The sequence below is a fragment of the Mastigoproctus giganteus genome, chromosome 1 (genome assembly GCF_048544385.1).
Source record: "Mastigoproctus giganteus isolate SK-2022 chromosome 1, ASM4854438v1, whole genome shotgun sequence".
In the NCBI taxonomy this organism is placed as follows: domain Eukaryota; kingdom Metazoa; phylum Arthropoda; class Arachnida; order Uropygi; family Thelyphonidae; genus Mastigoproctus; species Mastigoproctus giganteus.
This window is the reverse complement of record NC_143575.1, coordinates 177,835,310-177,862,890: the sequence shown is the minus strand read 5'-3', so window position 1 is coordinate 177,862,890 and position 27,581 is coordinate 177,835,310. Positions and strand designations below refer to the sequence as shown.

The following is a 27,581-nucleotide window of genomic DNA, read 5'->3' as shown; positions in this document are numbered from 1 at the left end:
CTGGTGGTTGTTCTCCTTTACCTTTGTCCTCCATTCATCATAGAGCCCAAAGGTAGGCCCACTATCTGGAAAGCAATAAATGCACTTAGTAACAGTATGCCAGGGCTACCCAAGCACCATACTTCCAACATCCACTAGCATGAATTCTGTCTGTCTGTCAGGCCATGAAGGTAGGGATGGGATTTGGCTTCAGCGTGATTAACTCTCATAGGTGAACGAACTAGCTGATAGATCCTGGGCAAGCCACTATAGGATCAGTCATCTTCTTGTTGAAGCAGGGCCAAAGCTGGATCCCTCAACCATCAGATCCCCTTTCCAAGTTCACATAGGTCGCAGTGCACAGTAAACATGCTGGATTCCTACGTTAGCTTGGAACCTAGGCTGTGGCCACTGGATCCCACTTATGCCAATCTGTAGGACTAGTAATATCAATGGGAGATCCCTTCACCATATACAGATGCCCACATTCTGGGATAAAAGGAGACAAGGTTGTCTTAGCAAGTGATGTTTACTTCCATGATTCCAAAATCATTTCTTTCTATTTCTACACAGTGCAGTATTATGGGGAGTTGCGTGGGAACAGGCAACTGTCTAAGGTGCAAAAGAAAAAAAATTAGAAATAATAGATCCTTATTGATTTAATTTTTTATTGGTCATTATTCAACTTATGTTGTATGCTAAATTTCTAAGAAAAGATAGATGGAATTAATAAATCACCATGTATATATGATTAAAAATATACATACAGGTTTTGGTAGGGAAACAGTGGTGCTATATTCTCATATTATTAATTGATTATTTGATATTTTTCAAAACCCAAATATAACTGAAACATTTATTTCCCACATATATCATTCTCAAAATAATACATATAATATACTTGCCATTTTGATTATATCTAATGTAGTTTTGGTTGTGAACAGCAGCAACTGCATTTTGACAGCAGTTGTAACGCAGATTTTCTAGCCTTTCCAAACAAAAGGCAAATGATGGACGATCATCTGGATTATAACTCCAACACTGCAGCATTAGTAGATAACTAAAAACAACAAAATTACAGAATATTTATTTAAATACATGATATATTTACAGAATTTAGGGTCTGAGTCATATTATGGTTTCATATAAAAGTAATAACCTGCATTGATTTTTAGTTATGCATATATTAGTGATACTTTTTGAATTTTTTTAATGATGCATAAAACAAAATATAGCAACTAATTAGATAATCACTCTGAAGTGCATTTTTATTCAAAAAAGAATCAGTAATATGTGGGCTCAATATGACATTTTTAATGTTAGCTATTAAACAGTATTCAAAAAATCATATTTTTACTGCATGGAGTAATTAAAATTAAGATATACACAGTGTGCCAATTAAATAACGAGACTGATGCTATTACAAAAAAAAGAATAACACTAATGGCAAAGTAAGGTTATATATTTTTAAAGTAATCACCTCCAGTGTGTTTTCAAAACTTGTATAAAAGATGTAAACAGTGTGTATACTGTTTACATCTTTTATACAAGTTTTGAAAACACTTTTTTCAGAGGAGTTCAGGACTCCTCTGAAATCAATGACTGGAATCAATTTTTTTGCCAAAAAATTGTTTGATAAATTCCTGGCCAACTGATCTCTGTTTGGTTGGCCAGGTTGGGGATCATCCTCTAATGACCCACATCCTTTACAAAAATGAGAAAACCATTCAAACACTCTTGGTCGAAACAAACATTCATCAGCATAAACTTTTTTTAAATCATCAAAAGTTTCCATAGCACTTTTTCCCAATTTATAATAAAATTTGATGATTGCTCTTTGCTCCATTTTCAATTTTCTGACGACATGCACAAAACTACTATTACTCTTTCTGTCATAAATCAAGAACTACTGACCGGACAAGTTTCAACTTGCACTCGTTCGAAAGAGCACACTCTAGGAGATCTAATCATGTGCTATTTTGGCCTCTTACATTAATACTAAATGCAGAGCTCAAGCAGTCTCGTTATTTAATTGGCACACTGTGTAAGTTATTGCAAAACTAAATTACTGGGTATCTCATGCCACAGTCTTTTTCAATGGAAACAAAAGGAAGAAACCACCCAGAAATGTTTCTAGCTAAGAGTTACAGTGGTATTATTATTTTTTTTTGTCTAAGCTGGTGATAATAGTGAATAATTGGCAGAACTATTCTGATGATAAGTGATCAATTGTTACATTCGCTGTAGTTGTGTGAGTAGAGTGGATTTGATAATACACTTTACTCACATAACACTCTACATTGAAAAAGAGAAAAACTATTGTTTGGAATCATATAAATATGAACATAGCATGCTAAAGCAATCTTATCACCTTTGTGTTTTGAATTTGTGAACTAAAATGCCAAAAGATAAATAATGGAATAACAATTAAAATATGATGGGAAAAAAGAATGATTTCAGCTTCCAGGTTCATTCTCTTCAGGAACCACAAAGCACTGGCAGCTAAGACAATCACAGCATTTAAATAATTGCTATGCAATTATTTAATGCTATGCTATGCAAGCCAGTAACAAACAAAGAACTTGCTTACCCAGTAAAAGATGGACCAAAAAAAGCCTAGGCAGAAATTTTCTGAACACCCCCAACACAGAGCACCCTTTAATGAAAAATTAATTAGAAAATTGGACTGTAAGAATGGATTATTTAGGGAAAAATATAAAATTAATATTAATTAATTAAATGGATAAAAATACCAAAAAAATCTAGTAAAGAAATGAACCTGAATATTTCAAAGTAACCGGTTTTGCCTCTACTATGACACAAGGCAGTCTTTTCCATTAGGCACTGTGCCTAGGGCCTATGAGGTTTTTAGAGCCTACGAAAAGCAAAACAAAAATTCAAATAGAATTTGACAATTTTATTCCAGCAATAAAATTCTACAGATTAATTTTTAAATACAGATTTCTAAGATAAATTCTTTCTTTGACTTTTTCTGTTAGCAAAATTATTAATGTTATTATATTGCGATTAAGTTAGTAGATTAAGATAAGTGTTGTGAAAATAACTTCAGAACCAAATTTATAAAATTACTTTTGAATCTCATCTAATCCATAGGTGAGATTCAACTATGGACATTTTAGTATTATTTGTATTACTTAAAGGGGGAGAGAGAGAGAGAGAGAGAGAGAGAAGCCTCTGTTTTGGGTTATTTGAAAACCCTGAGAAATACAATATAATGCTGATCTGGGATGGGGAATTTTCAAGAAATACCAGTGACCTATCATAATATTTATAATAATAATTGGTTCTATACTGATAGGATTTAGCTAGTGCACAAATAGTTTGGGGGGGGCAATGGTGTGCCATGATTTGCAAAAAAAAAAATTCAAACACAAATGAGCAAAGGGAACAGATATTCAGGTATTACAATATACTCATTGAAATAGAAAGAAATGATTTTTCTATCAACTTCTAGATGGGTGGAATACACCTCCATTTCTCCTGTAAAGCAGCCACCAGAGCTGCTGGAAGAAGGTATCTTGGCAAAAATCCTAATTTGGTACTCCAATTCATCTCTGGGTGTTAAAAGTAGTTGAGGTCCAAGGTTTGAGCTGGCCAATCCAACTTTTCATCATTTTCAACAAACAGACAAATCCTCTTGTTCCTAGCTGCTTGAGATGGGATATCATGCTGATACTGATAGGGTTCTTTTCCATAGCATTGCCACAGTATATTGCATAATTGTCCAAAACATTCAAGTAAGTCATGTACTTTGTGGTTTCAGGCTACACCACCAACAGGCCAAGTCCAAACCAGCTGAAACAGCCCCATACTATCAGTGTTTCCACCAAACTTCATGGTCATGATGATATAATCTGACAGAGAATGCTCCTCTTCAGGCAATCTCTACACCGAAACATGTATATTGAAACAAAAAATTGTACAGCAAGATTTATCACTCCATAGTACTGTCTGTTACTGTTCTTGTGTCCATGAATATTGGAGTTATGTGCAGCTGTACTACAACCAAACACAAGGCTACACAAACTCATTTCATGATATTTTTCACAGACCAGATGCATAAGGCAAACAATACCCTCTTCATAACAATAAAATTCTTAGTAAAAAGGCACAGGGCCTTTTTGCTAAGAATGATTTCAATAAAACAGTTGCATTTATTAAATATTATACTATAAAAATGGGAAATGTTAAGTACCACAAAATCAAGGTATAAAAGCTAGCTAAGAATTGATAAAATATAAAGGTCTAAAAGCGATAAAAAAAACAGTAGCTTCTAAGACAGTCTCTCTTTCTCAACTCTAAAGCAATACATGATATCAATTTAAAAAGCATGTTGTCATGTGATGAATAAGAGGCAAAAACAAAAAACAACAGAGAGCGAGAGAACGTGCAAAGAAAAGAAAATTAAAATGAAAATTAATCAGAATCTGGCAATGCAAAACAACATGCATTAAATAACATATAGATTGTGCCAATATGTGTCACACTGCAAAATACACCACTTCTCGGTTATACTGCGGGGATTTTGGAGGGGATGTGCAGTGCCCCTTGTTATAATACGAATGTGCTGTAATCGATGTCTACAATTTTTCTTCTGTTCATTCTCTAAAAGTCTAAGAATCCTTTTAATGTTACACTAAAAGGATTCTTAGACTTTTAGAGAATGAATAAGAATCTTTTAATGTTACACTATTCAGCATGAAAAATGTAGCTTTGCATTCAGTATTTTTTAACAACTAAAAAATAAATCAACATGAAATGAAATGAATATCAGAGTAGCCCCGTGTGACTTGAATTTGTTATTTATGACGTAGGCCTCCGTAGCCGAGTGGGCAGGAGCGGGAGTGCAGTAGCACACGCTCTTTGAGTAGACCGGGGTTCAAGCCCCTGACTGCTGAATACGGTCGATCTGCCAACCTGCACTGGACCAGCGTGGCAGATTATGGTCCATTTCCCTCAGCATGAATTGTTGAGGAGGCTTCCATCCTGCAGTGGGTTGATAATGGCTGCACTTTACTTTACTTTATTTATACATACTGTATTGACATTGTGCATGATTGTAGTAGTAGTAGTAGCAGTGGCATTTGATGCAAGAAAGCAAGTGTATGAGCTTATGCAGCATCAGCCAAAAAAAAAACAAAAATCACACCATTCCCTCCAAATGCCTGTCCAATTCCTCCTTAAATTTATTCAACCTATCAACTTCCACAACGGCAGATGGAAGTTTGTTCCAGCAATTAACCACCTGCTGGCTAAAGGCAAATTTCCGCACATCTAATCTACATCTGTCTTTTCTTAATTTGAATTTATGCCCCCTTAGGTTCGTAATCTGAACAAGTGGAAGGATCCCATCAGAATTCAGCGTGCTCAACCCATTCAAGGCCTTATAGACCTCAATCAGATCACCGCGCAGCTGCCTAGTCTCCAGCCACTGCAATTTGCAGAACTTAAGCCTCTCTTGGTAAGAGGATCAAGCTTTGCTGGTAACTGATACTTTATCAGTTACCAGCAAAGTGACTGATAAAACAATTAAAGTATTTAATACTTATGTATGAACAAACAAAATTTTCAAAAATCCTTTATTTTCACAAAAAACATGTTGAGATAAGTCAGCATAAAAAAATTCAAGCATTTAGTTTATCACTTTAAAAAGTCTGTAACTTTTTTGTTGTTCACGGGAGAATCTTTTTTGTAAGATCATATTTTTTAATGACACTAATTTCAAAATCTTTACTTTCTTAACTTCCTGCTGTGCCTCCAACTACCCAACCACAGTCACTAAGCCTGATCTGGGGGAATACCAATAAGCTCCTCTAGTTCTTCCATCTCCATATCACTTCCTTCTATTCTTTTCTCATTGGTGACGCGTTCCACAATGCTTTCGTCTGGTAATAAGTGACACACCAATTCTTCTTTGCAAATATTAACCCACTGATCAATCATATTCTCTGTGAGTTACTACTCCTCAAGGAGATCTTAACTGCCTGTGAATCACAATGTATAACAATTTGTCCACTGTTTTGCTATTGGTCACAGTTTGATTCTCTCCATCAGCTGTGATCTTTTGAAATTGAATCTTTCGAAATACTCTTCCGAGCAAGACCAATTTTGCATGCTACTTCCTTTAAAGTCAACTTTAGAAATTTGGGAACATCATGATCTGAGGGCAGCAAAGATAAAATTAGCTCACATCTGTAATTCACCTTAAAATTATAAATGATTCCTTGTTCAAGGGGCTGGATTAATGCTGTGGTATTTTTTGGTAAATGCATAGTCCTAATATTTCCATCATTCGATATGAGACTGTCAACAGGTGGGTGTGTTGGAGAGTTATTTAAAAACAGTAATGCTTTTGGTTCAAGGTGTTTTATTTTCCAAATGCTGTTGCACTGTACAAATGTTTTGTGGAACCAGGTCAAAAATAAATTTGCAGTCATCCATGCTTTTGAGCCGTTCTATAGGGAGATATTTTCAGTTGATAGATTTAAAGCATTGCGGGTTCTTACTTTTCCCAGTTACCACAGGTGGCAGCTTATGGGTTCCTGTTTTATTCAAAGCAAAAAAATAGTGACATGGTCCTGACTTAACTTCAAACTTGCTTTGTTTGGAGCCGATTTCAAGTTCAAAGATTTCGTTGATAACTTTCTATAAAACAGTGCAGGTTCATCGCAATTGTAATTGTTTGCTCTTCACAGTAACCTTTGCATGTAAATTCTAAGTCACTAAGAAAGTCTTTTACATTATAAGCGTCTCATGATTTTGCTTCCTCACTAATTGTTATTTACCCAATACTCTGATGTTTCTGCCAATGCCACAGCTCCATCAGTGGCAGAGAATTCACCAAGTTTTAGGTCTTGAAAAAATTTCTCTGCTTGCACTTTCAGAATGGGATCCAACAGTGGATACCCTAAACTACGTTTCTGAACAAACCACATATATAAACAATCATCCACTACCTTGTTTTTACAGAGTCGATTTTCTCCTTTCCAGTTCCTTCCAAGGGGCTGAATTAATGCTGTGGTATTTTTTTGGTAAATACATAGTCCTAATCTTTCCATCTTTGGATATTAGTGACTTATCCAAGAAGGAAAGTAGTTCTCCTTCTGCATTCCATCCCTGTATTGTTCCCTCCAGAATACTCAACTCACATTTTATTTCTGCTTTTGAGATGCCAATTTTTACTCTTTCGATTATAGTCAGCTTTTCTTTGATGGTGTAAGACTCTTTTATTGAACGTGTGGCATAACCCATGAAATCAATTCTAATTTATTATGAATGGTAGTTATGTATGTCTGTAAAGCTCACAAAAATGTAAAATTTCACGAATAAACATGAAATTGTCACATAAAAGACAACCGACAGACTATGGATTGCCATTTTCAGTTTTCAGTGGCTAAAACAGTGCAGTGGTTACTGACTTTGAAAAAGATTAGCAAATCCTGCCACTCAAAGAAAGGATAAGATAAGAGAGTCTATTATCACATGAAAAAGCAACTTGAAATGAGCAGGAATTGCTTTGTTTGATAAACATCCTTTTTTGCTTCTTAACTTAGTGGGAGGATATATGTCCCTGGGATTTCCAAGAAACCCAGCGTTTTCCCTCCCTTGCTGTTGGTGTTATAGTATTTGGTGCAAGGGCTTCTTAGGCTATATTGCACCCCCAAATCAATTGATTTTACATAGGATAACTGCCTGAGGAGCAGTTAGAAATGGTCATACATTTTAATTTGTTTTAAATAGAGAAAGAATTCGGAGAGATTTGCTTCTTTATCTAAGATGCTGTTGTAAAACAATGGTTCTTGCAGATGTGAAACGAAACTGAAAGAAGTGTGTCGGGCATTGCTGAACAAGCTGCATTCAAGGAGTAAGAGGAAGAATCCCATCAGCATTGAGCCTACTCAATCCATTCAAGGTCTTATACAGCTCAATCAGATTGCCTCCGGATGCTGCAATTTGCAGAACTTAAGTCTTTCTTCGTAAGAGCACCCCTTTGTTCCACTCACCAGTTTTGTTGCCCTTCTCTATACTCATTCTAGCAACTCTACATCCTTCTAAAAAATGAGGCTTCCAGACCTGTTCGCAGTACTCAAGGTGTGGCCTGACCATTGCCTTATACAAGGGGATAATCACCTCCTTGTTCTTGCTGCAAAATTCCTGTATATTACTGACAAGACCCCATGACCTACTCTAGCAGCCTGTCTGCACTGCTTAGAAAACTTCATATCTGACTGCACAATTACCCCAAGTATCTTTCATTCTCCAATACCCTGAGTGTAACACCACCCCATTTCTCTGGGGTTACTGCTACCCATATGCAGTACTTTGCATTTGTCAAAGTTAAACTTTCAGTTGCCACTTCTCAGCCCATCTGCCCAACTTCTCCGGATCCTGTTGCAGCAGCATACTGTCATTACTGTTATTAATAACCCTGCCAACCTTTGTATCATCTGCAAACTTTGACATTAAGCTTGATATACCATCATCAAATTCAATGATGAATATTAATACTAACTACAGTGCCTGGAAACTAGGCACCTATGAGAATGCCTGTTTGAAGTTTTTATGGCTTTAAGTGGATTGAGTATACAGGGTGTTTCAGTTAAACGTTTCAGAACTTCTAAGAGGGGTAGGGTACATCCTGACAACTCGAAATCATATAGCAATGTGGGGTCGGAAATGCTTTCCTGAAGCGGTATTGTACACAGAAGTCGTCGTGCGACGTCGTGCAGCACAGATTCGATTTTCGGTCAATGTATGGGCCGGTATTATGGGAGATCACCTCATCGGACCTTACCTGTTACCGTGTCGTCTAACCGGACCTATCTACTTGATCTTTCTGCAGCAAGTATTGCCACAACTTTTGAGAGATGAACAGATTTCTGCATCGACGCAACAGACAATGTGGTTCCAACACGATGGAGCCCCTGCCCATTATAGCGGAGATGTTCGTAACTACCTGGATGTCACATTTGGTCAACAGTGGATCGGACGTGGTGGTCCCATGCGTTGGCCTGCTCGGTCACCCGACCTATCATGTCTTGATTTTTATTTCTGGGGTCATATGAAATCGCTAGTTTATGACACCCCTGTTGACAATGCTGAGGAGCTGGTTGCAAGAATCGCAGTAGCTGCCGAAGAAATTCGAAATTCACCTGGAGTATTCCAGAATGTTCGGATGTCCATGCGTCGGAGATGTGAGGTGTGCATTGTAGCCCGTGGAAGAAACTTCGAACACTTACTTTAATCCATGTACCTTTTGCTTCTTTTCATGTATTATTAAAACGATTTCTCACTTACGGTCTCTTTTCTTTATGGTGCTTTGTGTACAACACCGCTTCAGGAAAGCATTTCCGACCCCACATTGCTATATGATTTCGAGTTGTCAGGATGTACCCTACCCCTCTTAGAAGTTCTGAAACGTTTAACTGAAACACCCTGTATACATGCAGGTGGTACCCTTATTCTTTTTTGAAAAAGAGTAAGGGTACCACATACTTAGGAGGACACAATAAATTCAAATGGAAATTGCAGGATGGATGTGCAAAAACTTGCTTTCAGCCAGAGAGTAACTGAATATTGGAACAAACTACCCCTCTCCACAGCCAGAGTGGGTAGTTTGTTTATATCAATTTTTACAAATTGATATAAAAATATAAATTTCATGACACAGTCAGATGGATGGCCTCTGTAGCTGAGTGGTTATGAGTGGGAGTGCAGTAGCACATGGTCTTTGAATAGACTGGAGTTCAAACCCCTGACTGCTAAATACAGTTAATCTGCCAACCCACACTGGACCAGCATGGCAGATCATGGTCCATTTTCCTCAACTTGAATTGTTGAGGAGGCTTTCACTGCAGTGTCGATCCTGCAGTGGGTTGATAATGGCTGCAGTTTTACCCTCTGGTGTTGTGGAAGTGAGTAGTTTTAATGAATTGCAAGGTGAATAAGACAATAATTAGAGGGATGGACAGTTGGATAGTTTTTTTTTTGGCTGATGCTGTATAAGTTTGCTTTTAAATGATTTACTAATACTAATTTCTCATATTTAACTTTTTGCTATTTTCCTGTTTGAAGAATATGTAAGTGTTGTTTCTGCCACTTTCCATTACTATATGGATGCCTATGTAGTCTGAAAATATAAGTACCTTCATCTGCTCTACTCAGTGCTCCTCATAGGTAAGCCATATTAGCTGTTCCTTTCTGTACTTATACAGGCATACCTCGAATAACGAATAGGATGCGTTCCACGAAATTACTTCGTTAAGCGAAACTTCGTTTTCAGAGGTAAAAATACTATGGCCGGAATAGGGATACGTTCCTACGTAAAGAAAATGAAAAGCTTTTTTTTCGAACAAAGAAAAGTTTTATTAAATAAACAGTCAACTTACATACAAAGTGAAATCACATTTTAAAATATGAGTCTAAAGTTGATTGCTTATGCTTTTTTTCTCTTTCATTTAACAATTGCCTATATGGAGTTATTGCATTTAACACTGATCACTTAACAATAAAACTTCTTCCTAAATCAGGATCATTTTCACTAAAAAAATTTAAAACATTTTCAATGTCATTTAAGCACCTTTTTAAATCTTTGGTTAACACTTTTTCGGCAGGAACTTCTTTAACTTCGTCTTCATTATCTTTGTCTTCGTTGCTAACAAGGTTTTCTAAATCTTCCACTGAAAAAACATCATCTTCTGCATTCAATAAATTTCTAACATCCTCTTCATCAACATTTTCGAACCTATTGATTGAGCCATCTGGATAACTTCATTTCTAATTTCTTGGATGTTATTTTCTTCTTCTAGTACAACTTCTGGCCATATTTTGCGCCAAACTCCATTTAAGCATTTCTTAGTGACTTCTTTCCAAGAACTATCAATGTTTTCAATTGCCTTTTTAATGGTGTAGTTTTTCCAAAAAGTTTTAACTGTCATTTCCTCTTTATCCTCTAGTTCAGTTAAATTGCTTAATGTTCGACGCAGATAATAAGCTTTAAATGATGCTATTATTCCCTGATCCAATGGTTGAATCAGGGAAGTTGTGTTTGCTGGAACAAACACAACTTTGACAGGAATGCATGTGTCCAACGTGTTAAGATCAGTAGGATGTCCCGGAGCATTGTCTAACAACAAAAGAGGTTAACAAACCAATCAGTAAATAACTCCTTGGTAATCCACGCTTTTCTATTTGCTTTCCATATTCCAGGTAAATTCATTTTCAGTTACCTTTTAACGCCCTCGGATTTTCTGAATGGTAAACTAATAACAATTTTAATTTATAATCGCCAGAGGCATTTGATTCAAAGAGTAACAATAAACGGTCTTTGGCTGCTTTGAACCCAGCAGCTGATTTTTCTTCAATAGAAATGAAGCTTTTTGTTGGTAGTCGTTTCCAGAACAAAACGCTTTCGTCAACACTGAACACCAAATTTGGTGGAAATTTTTCACGTTCAATTATTTCCTTTAGTTTTTCTGGAAACTTATTTGCAGCTTCTGTTAATTTTAGACTATGAATCCTGGCCCGTTTTTTTTTTTATCCCCAAAGGTTTCCGTAATTTCTTCAGTTTGTTTAGATTTCAGGTGATTAAACTGAAATATTTTTTTTTATGTTAAATGGGGCTTGAAATTGCGGACTTTGTTATATCGAAGCTTCGTTATCAGAGGTTTGTTTGTTTGTTTTTGGTTTTTAGGAGCATTAGCAACTAAGGCCATATTGCTCCGGGATATGCGGTGGTCATTCCCTGACCTTTCCGCATCCTCCGTATTTGGTGGTGACGGGCTCGAACCCCGGTCTAATCAAGAAGCGTGTGCTCCTTCCCACCTGGCTACGGAGGCGCCTTCGTTATCAGAGGTAACGTTAACCGAGGTATGCCTGTATTTATATTAATTTTAATTTAATTCATAATCCTTTTAGTTTTGATTCTAGAAAGAGAATTAAAATTGTACAAATGGCAACTATGGCAGTATGATATAGAGTTATTACAAAAGAATATTGTAAAAATTTATTACAAGTAAGCTAAATGAGATACAAAACACAAACCAATATTCTTGAAAGGATAACTCAGAGTTTTCTTACTAGCTTATTAACTTTTGAACTTCCTACTACCACCACCATCAGAGTCACGCCAAATATTTTACCCCAGGGGCTCACATCTGGTGAGTATGGGCTTGGCAAACCCAGGGTCCTGAGCTGGATATCTCATCATTCTTCTCTTTCTTGCTTTCTTTTCTTGGTGATTCCTTTCTACTTCTCTCTCTCTCTCTCTCTCTCTCTCTCTCTCTCTCTCTCTCTCTCTCTCTCTCTCTCTCTCTCTCAGGGTAATGCAGGAATATGCAGCATAAGCCTCAGGCTTTCTTGCACCATATGGCTAATAATAATAATAAACTACCAAGATAGCAAAGTGAGTAGAAATGGCACAATGTAGTTTGAGGAGAACAGAAATGCTACATTTTTTCAATATTTATTCAGGAAAGTTCCATAAAGATTCACAATCAAAAACAAAAAAATGAGATACAAAACTGTCTTTATGTTGGTTTTGTATCTCATTTAGTTTACTCATAATGCATTTTTAGTGTTCAATTCTTTTGTGATAATCCTATATGAGCAAGCGTAAGAAACAGATGAATTTGGCAAATAAAGCAAGTGACTTTAGCAATAAAGAAAGAAAGCTTTAGAAATAGATGAATAATGAAGGATGCAAATATTTTTATTAAAAAATTAGTTTTTTGAAATCATATTGGAGTTTGGATGCAGATTATTGGAACTTGGCTCAGGGGTGGTCCCAGGAGTTTCTGAAGGGGAGGGAGGCAAAGCAGTGTTCCAGAGAATCATTAAAGCTTTAATCATTATGCAGCAGTAAAAGAACTCTACATTATTTTGATCTTAGGGGAACTGTATCTCCTTCAGCTCTACCACAAGACCATCCCTGACTTGATTTAATAACTGTTCTGCCTAGTAATGAATGCTCACAGTTCATCTGGACAATTATTGGGCCTTTCTAGGAGTCCTCCTTCTCTCACATACCCAAGTACTTCTAAGTTGCTTCGTGCAGGATAAGGCTGCTGGCCAAGAGTTATTACTTCCCATAATAATACTCCAAAAGCCCTAAGGACAGGAAGAATTGAAACAATGAATAAAAGAAAGAATTTATTATAAACCTTATTATTATTAAATTACTGAACTCTATATTGTTGAAGGATGCACAATAAGTTCATATTGTTTATATTCTTTAATAAATAGTTTTGGTTACATTTTTAACTCTAATAAACAAGGCAACTATGCAGAAAAAATAAGTCAATTCATGTTTATTGTTTTAAAGTGAGATGTCATTCATTACACTTGCTAAAGCTTGCTTCTCTAGTTTTATGCAACTGACTATTTCATGTGGTGGAATTCATCAAGAAACATGCTTATTGCAACAATTCACAGACTTTGGAACAGTTAGTATCAATCTGTCTGATATTTTTTAAAAACTGCAGCAGGTTTTCTTTAACATGATAAAGCAAGTGAATAAGTGCTTAATTGTGCACAGTGGGTATTTTTAGGATATTTTATATATATTTTTTAATTTATAATTGTATTCGACTCTCAATTCCCAGAATGGAGCATTCATTTTTCATGGCAGCTGGGCTTAAACCCAGAATCCTCATATTGGTAGCTGTGTATGCTAACCCCTGGACCATGGCTGGCCAGTCTACTTAGGGAGATCAAACTTTCAAGAAATAATCTGATTCCTTTTACTTGATAAAGGATACTTTTATACTTTTATCAACAATTTGAGGTTCAAAGAAATAACACAAGTCGGTAGCAGTATTTCTGCTTTCAAAGAAATTTTAATAATTCCTCCATTACTACTGAGAAACTTGTAATTTTGCTTTCCCACCATGCACGTACGCACACGTACGCACACGCACGCACGTACACGCACGCACACGCACACACACGCACACACACACACACACACACACACACACACACACACACACACACAATTTATTAGGATGATCAGCAGTTTCCCTTACTCTGGACTCAATGGGCATGTTCTTCCAGTATACTCTCAGGCAGACTGAATAGTATCCCTCAATTTTTGGATTCATCTGAATTGGGTTGTAATCCACATGGGGCAGTGAAGTAGGGTGAAATCAATATAATGCATCTAGAACCACTCCTCACAATTTGGTTTTGGGTTAGGAATATCCTAACTGTACTGCAGTCCAGGCCACAGGCAGTTGTAATTTCAGTGTTTTCCAGAAAAATATGTTCTACACTATAAAAGTATCCCCTGATAACTTTTTACAGCCTATAATGATCATTGGCCAGCTGCAAAAATTTATTCCTGACATCAATAGTGTGTTGTGGAGTCTTCTGCAACCTAGCGCAGTGGAAGTTAGGGTTTGGAACTTCTCTTGTGTTGCCACCAATAAAACGTTATATTAAAATATATAAAAAATGTATGTAGAAAAAGGCTGTAGGGACAGAAAAATCACAGTACTTAAAACTTTCAAAATGCAAGTTAGAAAATTTAAGAAGTTTGTATGAGGTGTTATCCAAAAATTATCCAGATGATTGTGATATTACCAACAATAATAAGAATTTTTTTCAGCTAGGTGGCAATATAATATACTTTCATGGTAGTTTTACTCATCATTGTCGTTCTATGTTGGATTGGTCCTTAGTCATGCAAGCTTATTCAGTGAACATGTTCTGCTGTTTTTTTGAAGTGAACAGTTCACAGGACCAAAGCCTGCATCAAAGTCTGAATCCATACTAGATCTCATTGATAATTACTCTTAATGAATATGAGACCCTTATTCTCCTTGCATGCTTGAAAAATCAGTTACCTACAAAACTTGGTGTTGCCCTTTTAGTAAGCACTTAGAATGCTACCACAAAAGAGCAGAAAAATATTACTTTAATAATACTAATTATATATGTGATTGGAGCAGGGCATGTGTTTTTTTTTCTCCACTCAAATTATGCCACAGATCAGTGACTTTCTTAGGAATTCTACCGATTTATTTTCTTTATAATAAGATGTAGTTGTTGTCTTATAAAAAGGTGGACAGTTCCCAAATCAGTGTAAAGCTGGAAAAATTGTCATAATTTAAAGCTGCAGTAAGGATGGCACAGTAGGAGTATAAAACTTAAAAGAGCTTCATGCCTAATATATGTATAAATGCATAATTTATTTTAATAACTTGTTTTGACTTCTTTACTAATGCAATTGTTGTTATTCTTTTCATCTCTCTCTCTCTCTCTCTCTCTCTCTCTCTCTCTCTCTCTGTATATGTATGTGTGTGTGTGTGTGTTTATATATGTGTATATATATCTCACCATATATCGGACTGACTAGTGAAAACACCATAAATAAGAGATTCAGGTGCCATCCATCTAACTGGAAGTAAACCTTCTCCTTCTTTTCTGTAATAATCATTTTTGTATATATCACGAGCAAGGCCAAAATCACCAATTTTTACAATTCTAGTAGCTTTATCACGACTAGAAACCAAACAGTTGCGAGCTGCCAAGTCCCTAAGAGTAGAAAAATAAGATAGCTAAAATTTCAATATTTATAAACACTAGAAAGTTATTATTTATTAGAACAGATGAAAACTGAAATCCTTTTTTAATATGTAGAATCTGTAATAAAAATTACATATAGTAAATAATACTAAAATAATATACAGGCATATCTTCAAAATAACATCCTCAAAATAGGGATATCTCAAAATAACATCCTCAAAATAGGGATATCTCAAAATAACATAATTTTACACTTCTAATATTTTTCCATTATAACACTTGCTCCTATAATCACTGAAGAGATTCCCATTTCTATCATTTTTATTTGGGCAAACAACAGTCCACTGCATCACTGGAATACTGATTCAATGCAGATTCAGTGTTCTCAGCAATATCAATCTCCACTCTGATGCATCATGATTTTGTGGATCCTGTTTGCTGTGTATAGTTTCAATAAATTTGATTAATTTTATCTTTTTTCACTATGAGTGGAAAGAGAAAAGTTTCTAGTGTTATTGCCAAGAAAAAAAGTAGTGAAATTAGACAACATTGGAAGTGAGGACGCAAAGTTTTTATTGCTTGCTTACTTTCATTTCCTATGCTGGGAATTCATTTTCTTTTGTTCACATTGTTTTGTTTACATTTGACATGCAAAGGAGCTGTAAGATCTGAAAATCTTACAAAAATAAAATATTTTTTTTGACTTCTGAAGTTAGTTTTCCTTTTTGGATTCTTGCCGTTGGGAGAAATGTTAATAGCGTCAGTTTCTATAAACAAGAATTATCCAGTAAGGATTGTAATACTTAAAAGGTAGGAAGTACGAAAAACAGAAAAATTAGCTTTACATCCGTCAAAAACAGAAAACTGACGGAAAATACTATAGCAAGCCCAGCAGGTGGTACGGCGCAACAAGTTTATGAGGGGTCACGCACCGGAAACGCATATGGCTAAACGCACACACAAGCCTCTAAAAATAGACGCGATGGTCTCCAGTGACACATTTGTGGTTTGTCTGTAGTGCTTTGGAGACAAGCTGTGATGACCCAGAAGGAGTTGTTTTGATGCATTCGGCCTACATGAAAGAGCTCAACGGATGTCAACAGGTAGGAAATAAAAAAGGAGAGGGGTATTGTGAATCACGTGACACAAGGCTGGCTGACCTGCCAACAAATGAAAGGATAAAAATGAATATAGGAAGGAGGAGATTGGGTAGAACACTGTGGAGAGGCGTGACAGACTGGTAAGAAAAATTTGTGGATGGAGACGGACGAAAAAAGAGTGTCAGTGAGTTGGGCAGGAAGAAAAGAGTGAGAGAGTGTCAGTGAGTTGGGCAGGAAGATGAGAGTGGGTCAGTGTCAGTGAGTTGGGCAGTAAGATGAGAGTGGGTCAGTGTCAGTGAGTGGGGCAGTAAGATGAGAGTTGGAGAAGAAAAGAAAGGAATGAGTTTTTTTAGATAGAGTAGCCGGTGGAGAAAAGTGGCTAAGTTCTAATGTGTAGTGAGTATGAGGGGTAGATAAGCTTTAAGTGAACAGTTAAGTCAGTGATCTAATAAGTAGTGAGAGAAGCAGTCGAGTAAGTGGGAAGATGAAGTTGGAGCGCCGAAGTCGGTCAGACAGTCAGTCAAAAGTAGACTGAGTTTCGAAGTGAGAGACGAACACGTGCCATAGAAAAGAGGGAAAATTTTTCAAGATCCTTAAAGCAGATGAGAAGGAGTCAACTCCATTATGAAGGAACGAGATTGCCTGATATTCTGAGAGCAAGTACGCTGGAGCTGATGAAATCCGAAGCCGGACAAAAAGAGTACAGCCATTCTGATCAGATGAAATTAATGCGTCCATAAAGAAATACAAAGGTACCCAGGAAGGAATCCAGCATCTTATGTCGAACGCCCCCAGTGATTGTGAGATGCGATCCAGATAGAAAGGATCCCCTACTCGCTTAGAGAAGGATGTACCGTGAAGTCTGCCAAGTTATGTAAGTAAGTGATTAGTTTGCTTAAGCACCATCACACCGCCTATAGGCACTCGATAACCAATTTATCAGAACTTTTGATTGAACACATATGTATAAGTAGTACTTTATTGTAATGAATAAGTTAGTGAATGTTATGAAGGACATTACCCAGGGCAAGTCATATATATATATAAATAAATTTTGGAAGGGAATAGATATAAAATTTTTGATGTGATTGATACTTGTTAATATTTGGTTAAATAAGTGAATGACTAAGTATGAATTTTGGAAGGGGATAGACGGATGTCAGTAACCCCCGAATGTGCAAGTAGTTAATTGTAGAAATTTGATAGTAATAATTACCTAGATTAGAGAAGGTTGTAGGCTATAATCTGTTAGAAAACAGAGTAATGATTTATACTGAAATTAAGAGTATCGGAGCTTTATCAATTTGGAGTAGGAATTGTTTTGTAATGAAAGGAGAATGTTAATAGATTCTTTTGAAAGTCAATTGAACTCAGGAGTAAGGAAGTAGAAACATTTTGTTAGTTTAAAGGAGGAGATAGTTGTTTATGATTTATGTAAAGGAAATAGCCCTCCTTGAGTTTGCTCAATAGGCAAATTACTTTGCTCATTTACATTCTGTTATAAGAAGATGAAATTAAATCTATTTGGTCATGAGTTTAATAAATTTCTTTTGTTTGATGTATCTATGTAAAGGTGTCCAATAAACTGTATTTTTATTATACAACATTTGTGTGTCTCTTTGTTATTCTGAGAAAAAGCCTATCCAAAGGGAATTAAACTCATCAAGGAGATTTTCCCCTAGAACTTGGAATTTTCTGAAGTAAAATAGTCAGATGCGCAAGTGGGGAGTTATTATAAAGGGGAGTTGTTAATAGGGGAATAAAATATAAATAATATATAAAATAACATTTTCATAAATACACCCCCCCCCACAATTGGCGAAAGCAAGCCAGGATATAATTCCCAAACGGAAGGCAGTGTACCAGAATAGCAAGGAAATAAGTTAAGCCCAGTTGCTGAAACTGAGAAAAAAATTCAGCTGGCGAGCCAGAATACATATCATATCGATTTAGAATTATTGTTTAATATAAAATTGATTATTGGTTGAAAAATATTAAGGTAAATAATGGTGGAGATAAAAAGTTAAGTATTGAGTTTGATTATTTATGTGGTATTGAATTGATCATCAGATAAATTTGCTAAGATAAGAAATTTATAGATTTAAAGTGTTAAACATTGAAACACGTTTAATTATGTATTAGTGAATTGATCACAGATTGAACTTGGATTGAGTAGATAAAGGTGAATATAAAGAAAGGAATATTGAAGTATTAGGAGTAATTAAGTGTATAGGAATTCATTATTAGGCTAAGAGATAAGCATTCAGGACAGATTAAACTTAAAAAGGGCAATTATATTACTGTTAATTAATTTGTCAATTAAATTAAAGATGGCTACAAGAAGGGCACATAGCAGTAGGGACAGGGAAAGAACAGAAAATAATGGAAGGGAAGAATCAGTGGAAACAAGTTCTAGCATAGTGAGTAACAATAATGGATCCCTTAGATTAAGTAAGTTCTTAAAAGTTTTTAGGGGCGAACCATCGGAAAGTGTAGACTATTTCCTGCGTAAACTGATAATGATAAAAGAAAAGGAAGGGCTAACAGAATTAGAGGTAGTCACTATGGCCGAGTTTAAATTAGAAGGTGCAGCACAGAGAAAATATTTAGAAACTACGCAGTCCACAGAAGTTGAAACTCTCGAACAATTCGAGAAAATATTAAGAAAGCTATTCTCTGAGAAAATTACCTTCCTGGAAGGAATCAATAGGCTAAGTAACATAACACAAAACAGTCGCGAAACCGTGGAAGAATACTATAAGAAGTTTAGAACAATTAAACTAAACACCGAAGTTTCCGAAAATGAAAATGGCGTCTTCGATAAAATTCTAATGGACCAGTTTTTATCGGGAATTAGAGAAAGATATAGGCGAGAAATACTTAGGAGTAAGCCAAAATCCTTAGCAGAGGCAGTACAATTGGCCGTCGAAGAGGAGAAACTAGATTCTCATGGTAGGGGGAACACTAGAGAGGACGTTAACATATTAATATCCGAAGGGGAAACAAAACCCGAAAACAGTAGGGATAAGAAATTAGACGGTTTAGAGAAACAGATCGCAGGGGTGGAAGACAAATTAAACAAGTTATTAGAAGAATTTAATACCAAAAAACAAATAAAGAAAGAGGAAGTCAAAGAAGTTAGGCAAGAAAGATATGGAAAGAAATGCTACATATGCGGGCGAAGCAATCACTGGGCGAGGGAGTGCTGGTACAGAGATAGGCATCACGAGAGCAGAAATGAATACTGTCACGACAGGGGCACAAATCAAAGGCAGCATATAAGCATGAATGCTCTGCATCTTAGATGCTGGAAAAATAATTCATGTGAAAAAAGGAGCAATAAATCAGGCAGCACAAGGAGGAAGCCACACACACATAGGAGTCAGTTTATAAATAGAGAACCAATAGTTGTGGCCACCCTAGGACATAAATGGAATCATCCAAGTCTAGTCAAGTGTTATAGGTGTAACAGATATGGGCATATCGCTAGATTTTGCCCAGCAAGAAGAGTACATCACAGAGATGAATATAAAGCTGATGACCCAAGAAATGAATGGAAACTGAAGAGGGGTCGGTTCTATCCATGGCGACCAACAAACCTGAAATCCGGGCCAAGCGAAAACGAAAGTAGATCCCATAGGATCAAAGTTGGTTATCAGATGAGAGAAAATGATGATAAATGTAAGACACCGACTGCAGTGGTGGAAGCGAAAAGAAACATAAGGAAAGGCAATGAGAGGCAAGTGCAAAGAACGAGTCAAAAGTTACCGCAAAGAAAAAAAGATGTTGATAAAGTTCTGATTGCGCAGGAAGAATTAAGAAGATTAAGGAGAAAGAGAAGAATTAGAGAAAATGACGGAACAAGGCAACAAGCAGAAAACAAAATAGTGAATGTGGAATTAGTAGAATTAACAGAGAAGGTTAGGCAAAATTCAGGGCAAATAATATCTCAAAGGGAAGAGAAACTAGAAAATAAAAATAGCAAACCTCGAACGGAAGTAGCAAACCGCGGTAGAATCAAAGAGCAGTGGAAAGAAGGACTTACGAATCAAAGTGGAGAAAGGGAAATTAAACTGAAAGAATCAAACAGACTCCAGCAATTGTATTTAGTGGGAGGATTAATTGATGAGTACATGGGATGGGAATAGTTTTAGGGAAGCCCAAAATATACATTTAATTAATGTACATGTATATAATTGTAAATATTTGGCATCAGAAGGTAGTATAAAATAAGTGGTTGTATATTAGAGAGATGTAAATAGATGTAGGTGGTTAAATTCCAGGGAAGGTGATGGAGTATAAAAAAAAAAAAAAAAAAAAATGAGAAAAAAAATTTACACAGGTATAAATTTTTTTGGGGGAGGAGCGGCAATTGTAAGATCTGAAAATCTTACAAAAATAAAATATTTTTTTTGACTTCTGAAGTTAGTTTTCCTTTTTGGATTCTTGCCGTTGGGAGAAATGTTAATAGCGTCAGTTTCTATAAACAAGAATTATCCAGTAAGGATTGTAAAACTTAAAAGGTAGGAAGTACGAAAAACAGAAAAATTAGCTTTACATCCGTCAAAAACAGAAAACTGACGGAAAATACTATAGCAAGCCCAGCAGGTGGTACGGCGCAACAAGTTTATGAGGGGTCACGCACCGGAAACGCATATGGCTAAACGCACACACAAGCCTCTAAAAATAGACGCGATGGTCTCCAGTGACACATTTGTGGTTTGTCTGTAGTGCTTTGGAGACAAGCTGTGATGACCCAGAAGGAGTTGTTTTGATGCATTCGGCCTACATGAAAGAGCTCAACGGATGTCAACAGGTAGGAAATAAAAAAGGAGAGGGGTATTGTGAATCACGTGACACAAGGCTGGCTGACCTGCCAACAAATGAAAGGATAAAAATGAATATAGGAAGGAGGAGATTGGGTAGAACACTGTGGAGAGGCGTGACAGACTGGTAAGAAAAATTTGTGGATGGAGACGGACGAAAAAAGAGTGTCAGTGAGTTGGGCAGGAAGAAAAGAGTGAGAGAGTGTCAGTGAGTTGGGCAGGAAGATGAGAGTGGGTCAGTGTCAGTGAGTTGGGCAGTAAGATGAGAGTGGGTCAGTGTCAGTGAGTGGGGCAGTAAGATGAGAGTTGGAGAAGAAAAGAAAGGAATGAGTTTTTTTAGATAGAGTAGCCGGTGGAGAAAAGTGGCTAAGTTCTAATGTGTAGTGAGTATGAGGGGTAGATAAGCTTTAAGTGAACAGTTAAGTCAGTGATCTAATAAGTAGTGAGAGAAGCAGTCGAGTAAGTGGGAAGATGAAGTTGGAGCGCCGAAGTCGGTCAGACAGTCAGTCAAAAGTAGACTGAGTTTCGAAGTGAGAGACGAACACGTGCCATAGAAAAGAGGGAAAATTTTTCAAGATCCTTAAAGCAGATGAGAAGGAGTCAACTCCATTATGAAGGAACGAGATTGCCTGATATTCTGAGAGCAAGTACGCTGGAGCTGATGAAATCCGAAGCCGGACAAAAAGAGTACAGCCATTCTGATCAGATGAAATTAATGCGTCCATAAAGAAATACAAAGGTACCCAGGAAGGAATCCAGCATCTTATGTCGAACGCCCCCAGTGATTGTGAGATGCGACCCAGATAGAAAGGATCCCCTACTCGCTTAGAGAAGGATGTACCGTGAAGTCTGCCAAGTTATGTAAGTAAGTGATTAGTTTGCTTAAGCACCATCACACCGCCTATAGGCACTCGATAACCAATTTATCAGAACTTTTGATTGAACACATATGTATAAGTAGTACTTTATTGTAATGAATAAGTTAGTGAATGTTATGGACTGAAGGACATTACCCAGGGCAAGTCATATATATATATAAATAAATTTTGGAAGGGAATAGATATAAAATTTTTGATGTGATTGATACTTGTTAATATTTGGTTAAATAAGTGAATGACTAAGTATGAATTTTGGAAGGGGATAGACGGATGTCAGTAACCCCCGAATGTGCAAGTAGTTAATTGTAGAAATTTGATAGTAATAATTACCTAGATTAGAGAAGGTTGTAGGCTATAATCTGTTAGAAAACAGAGTAATGATTTATACTGAAATTAAGAGTATCGGAGCTTTATCAATTTGGAGTAGGAATTGTTTTGTAATGAAAGGAGAATGTTAATAGATTCTTTTGAAAGTCAATTGAACTCAGGAGTAAGGAAGTAGAAACATTTTGTTAGTTTAAAGGAGGAGATAGTTGTTTATGATTTATGTAAAGGAAATAGCCCTCCTTGAGTTTGCTCAATAGGCAAATTACTTTGCTCATTTACATTCTGTTATAAGAAGATGAAATTAAATCTATTTGGTCATGAGTTTAATAAATTTCTTTTGTTTGATGTATCTATGTAAAGGTGTCCAATAAACTGTATTTTTATTATACAACATTTGTGTGTCTCTTTGTTATTCTGAGAAAAAGCCTATCCAAAGGGAATTAAACTCATCAAGGAGATTTTCCCCTAGAACTTGGAATTTTCTGAAGTAAAATAGTCAGATGCGCAAGTGGGGAGTTATTATAAAGGGGAGTTGTTAATAGGGGAATAAAATATAAATAATATATAAAACAACATTTTTCAATAATACCCCCCCCCCACAGAGCTTTGAAAATGCTGATTAAATTCATTACTCTTGTAACTATTAGTGCTTTTTATGGTTTCAAAAATAGCAACAAAGCAAAAAAATAACACACCATTAGAGGGACACTTTGTTGTAGCAAAAAGAAGTATAAATACCAGTATCAATCAAATTCATGCCATGCCATGACATGACATGATTGGATGATTCCTTGATAATAAACTTGGTGATGTTGTTAATCTCCCTCATAGGTTTTGCTAAATCATGATTCTCATGATTTAGCAAAAGGTTATCCCAGCTATGCATCATATAAAAAAAAAAAAAAAAATTAAGGTTTAGGACGTGATGTTTGGAGTAGCTACATGAATTTTTCATTACAGACAGGGCTGGATTACAGTGTTTGTAGGCCCTAGGCACTTTCATTCCAAAATGTGCTAAAAAGGGGGTAAATTGTTTTTATCCCTTCTATTTTAACACTTTGACTGTGAATCATGTCAATTAACGTAACTCAAGTTTCAACTATAATAAATGATAAACCACCTCAATTGATGGAGCGACCTCACTTCAATTCTTCCAGTTTCAACACCAGCTGCTAGATAGTGTATACGTATTTAATTGAAGCTTCTAGAGTTTATTGCTTATGTTTTCTCAGCTCGTTTTTCATTAGTTTAGTCACAGTGGAAAGAGTGAACTGTTGTTGTTGTTTTTTTAATTTTTCCCTTCCTTTGTAGGCCCTAGGCACTGTGCCTATAGTGCCCAATGGGAAATCCGGCCCTGATTACAGACAATCTTTCACCAACACCAAGATTATTTTTGACCAACATAGAAAAATACAAGTCAGCCATATAAAGAATTTAAAAACCCTTTGATTTTTCTTGAATGCAAGTTCATAGGCTATTACTCAAAAATAGCAACAAAGCAAAATAAATGGCAATTGTTGAATTTACCAATGAAGAGTTTTTTTGGGGGGGAATTTTCTTGGCTGTTGACTACTTGGATCATACTGAACTAATTCTTATTATCTGGGATCTTTTCATTGTGTATTCTATTGGTAAAGTGTATATTTTTGGACCATCCTGTGCAGGGTTGATAAACCTGAAAAAACTCACACAGGAGAGGGAGTGAACCCTATTTCCTCCACCTCAGATTAGTTAACTAAGAGTGGCAATTGAAGAGGCTTTTAAGAATTCCTCCAGTCTCTGATTAGATTGAAATCCAGATGCCACTGCCCATTATGAAAATTGGGATTGCGGTACAGTGGAAACAATAAGCTTTAAAATAAGAAGCCCAAGGGGATATCCCAAATTTAAGAACAAGGATTAAAGGCTTTTCAGTTTTTTATGTGATTAAGTTTTATTCCTATAATTCAAAATTTGCCATGTGGTCAACAAGCTGAACATATATAGTTCTCCTTGTTGATGGAACTGGTATTCTCATTCTGTAACAACTGGCCATGCATTCTGCATTACAACTGGCAGATAAATTTAACTTTTTTTGATAATTTACTTGTTAATAGAATGTATTGAAGCCTGCAGAAAATAAAATTAAGCATCATTATCAAGTAAGCATACCACTAAATAAAATTACACATGAAATGATTTGGCAACCAGTTCAGTGAATGCACAGCAGGAAACAAATTTTCTAAAACAGTTGACAACATCCATCACATATTTCAACTTTACTGATACCGTGGACCCCACTTTACGAAACTAATCCATTCCAGAGACACCATCGTGTCGTGACAATATCATAATGTGAACCCAATAACACATTGTTTTTTGGTATTTTGTTCCAAGACTTCGGAACTTGTAATTTTCGCTATATAACTAAGCTGTTTATCTCTCAAATATGTGATTTTTATAATGGATATTGCACATGTTGATTTAAAAAATTTAAAACTAATATATTGATTAAAGCACAACACAAAAAATCACTTCAACTAAAGGATGCAAAAACAAAACATGCAGCCAAACACGTTTACAAATGCTGCTATTGGCTGAGAGGAAGGACCACATGGTCTGGTAGGAGACAACCGTAAGTCCATTGTAAAGTTAAATCAGCAAGCACCAGTTAATATGATCACTAGTTAGTGGAATCAGCTGCTTTATAGAATCAAATTTAAAAAAACTAATTCAAATTATTAAAATGCACTACACTTTCATTGTTATCATATGTTAAGTTATAACAATCAGTTTTGAACGCCTTAGTGATATTTTTCTAAAGCACGTTTCTGGAAGTCACAACTATAAAACAATAAAAACAATTTGCATTTTCATTTTTATTGGGCTTTTCTGTTAGTGCAGTCTATTATCAATGGGTAGTCAACTCAATCTTATTGCATTTGCGATAATACTGATAGCTGGAATTCTGTGGGTTTTTACGTTATTATGATGTAAAAACCCATAATATATAAAAATTCATTCATATAAAATTCATAAATAAATTTATATCATATAAAATCATATAAAAAACTTCAATCATATAAAAAACATAAATAAATTTTGAGAATCTTCTCTTCATTCCTATTTTTTATGCTTTGTAAACTTGTTACTCCATGTTATCTCACTTGCACGTATGTATTGTGTTAGTTGCAATTTGTGCATGCTGTGTTTTTTGTTATTGACTGCTTATCTTTTTTACTGTTCTAAATTTTACACTAAAAAAAAATGTCAGTGAATAGAAATATAATTGGTTAGTACACTGGTGTGCAAAACTTAAGGACCAACACTATTTCTAAAGGTTACAACCACAAAGTCTTTACTTAAGGTACTCTTTACTGATGAAAGTAGATTCAGTCTCAGCAGCGATTCTGGACACCAGCTAATCTGGCGAGAGGTTGGCACATGGTATCACCCCGCAAACATCACTGAAAGGGATTGATATGGCGGTTGAGGTGTTCTCATCTGGGGAGACATTATCTTGGATGGACATACACAACTCCAGATAGCGGAAAGCGGTACTGTAACCGGTGCACGCTACTGTACCGAGGTAATCTTTCCCTGTGTGTGTCTGTTCCAAGGTTCAATTGGGCCTGAGTTCGTGTTTATGGATGATAATGCCACACCCCATCGCAGTGAAGCTGTTGATATGCTTTTGAAAGTGAGGACACTGTTCGTATGGATTGGCCTGCCAGTTTCACCGATCTAAATCCAATCGAACACTCTGGGGAGATGCCGAGCACATCCACACCCACCAGAAAATGTTCACCATCTGAAGATGGTGCTGACAGGGGAATGGATGATGTTACCACAAGAACTTATCAACAGGAGGCATGGGTTAAAGAAGCATTGCAGGATCATGTAGACAAGACTTCGGTTAAAGCTCGGACACAGCATGGGTTTGTTAAGGGAACGTCTTGTCTGACCAATTTGATTGGATACTATGATGTAGTCACAAAGGAACTGGATGCAAAGAATAACTTTGATATCATATATTTGGATCTTAGAAAGGCCTTTGATACTGTTGCACATGGAAGACTGCTGCACAAATTGGAGCAATTTATTGGAGGCAATTTGCTGCTATGGATAAAGGGATGGTTTAGTGGAAGAAGACAGAGAAAGGTAATCAATGGACACTGCTCTTCTTGGACTAATGTTATGTCCAAATATGTCCAACACTGAACCCTGGGAGTCCCCCAGGGTTCAGTGTTGGGTCCATTGTTGTTTTCTGTATTCATTAATGATAGTATATGAGGCTTAATGTCCAAGTTTGCAGATGATATGAAGGTCGGCAGGGTTGTTAATGAGACTAATGACAGTACACTGCTGCAACAGGATCTAGAAAAGTTGAGTAGACAGGCTGAGAGGTGCAGTGGCAACTGAAGTTTAACATTGACAAATGTAAAGTACTGCATATGGGAAGCAGTAATCCCAGAGTAACGTATCAACTGTTAGACTATTGTTACTACACTGGCAGAGGTAGAGAGTGAAAAGGACCTGAGGGTAATTTTGCAGGCAGATAAGAAGTTTTCTGAGCAGTGCAGTTGCTCTGCAAGAGTAGCTCATGGTGTCTTGTCAATGATATACAGGAATTTTTCTAGCAGGGATAAGGAGATGATTATCCCCTTGTATAAGGCAATGGTCAGGCCACAGCTTGAGTACTGTATACAGGTCTGGAGGCCTCATTTTAAGAAGGATGTAGTGCTGTTGGAACAAGTTCAGAGAAGGGCAACAAGATTAGGAAATGGAACAAAGGGTTGCTCTTATGAAGAAAGGCTTAAGTTTTGCAAATTATAGTGTCTGGAGACTAGGCACCTGCGAGGTGATCTGATTGAGGTGTATAAAGCCTTGAATGGTTTGAGCATGCTCAATGCTGATGGGATTCTTCCTCTTGCTCAGAAAAATCA

At 36.3% G+C, this 27,581-nt stretch overlaps 1 protein-coding gene across 1 annotated transcript in view; it reads right to left on the bottom strand.

Moving 5' to 3' along the window:
* Positions 1–494: 494 nt before the first annotated feature.
* LOC150091323 (proto-oncogene tyrosine-protein kinase ROS-like) overlaps positions 495–27,581 on the bottom strand; it is a 712,204-nt gene continuing 685,117 nt past the window's right edge. The window contains exons 37-40 of the mRNA XM_090389969.1: positions 15,337–15,534; positions 12,973–13,107; positions 881–1,039; positions 495–591 (exon numbers count right to left, since the gene is read on the bottom strand). Of these exons, the coding sequence (XP_090246095.1) occupies positions 495–591; positions 881–1,039; positions 12,973–13,107; positions 15,337–15,534 (589 nt within the window). The remainder of the gene's footprint in view (positions 592–880; positions 1,040–12,972; positions 13,108–15,336; positions 15,535–27,581) is intronic.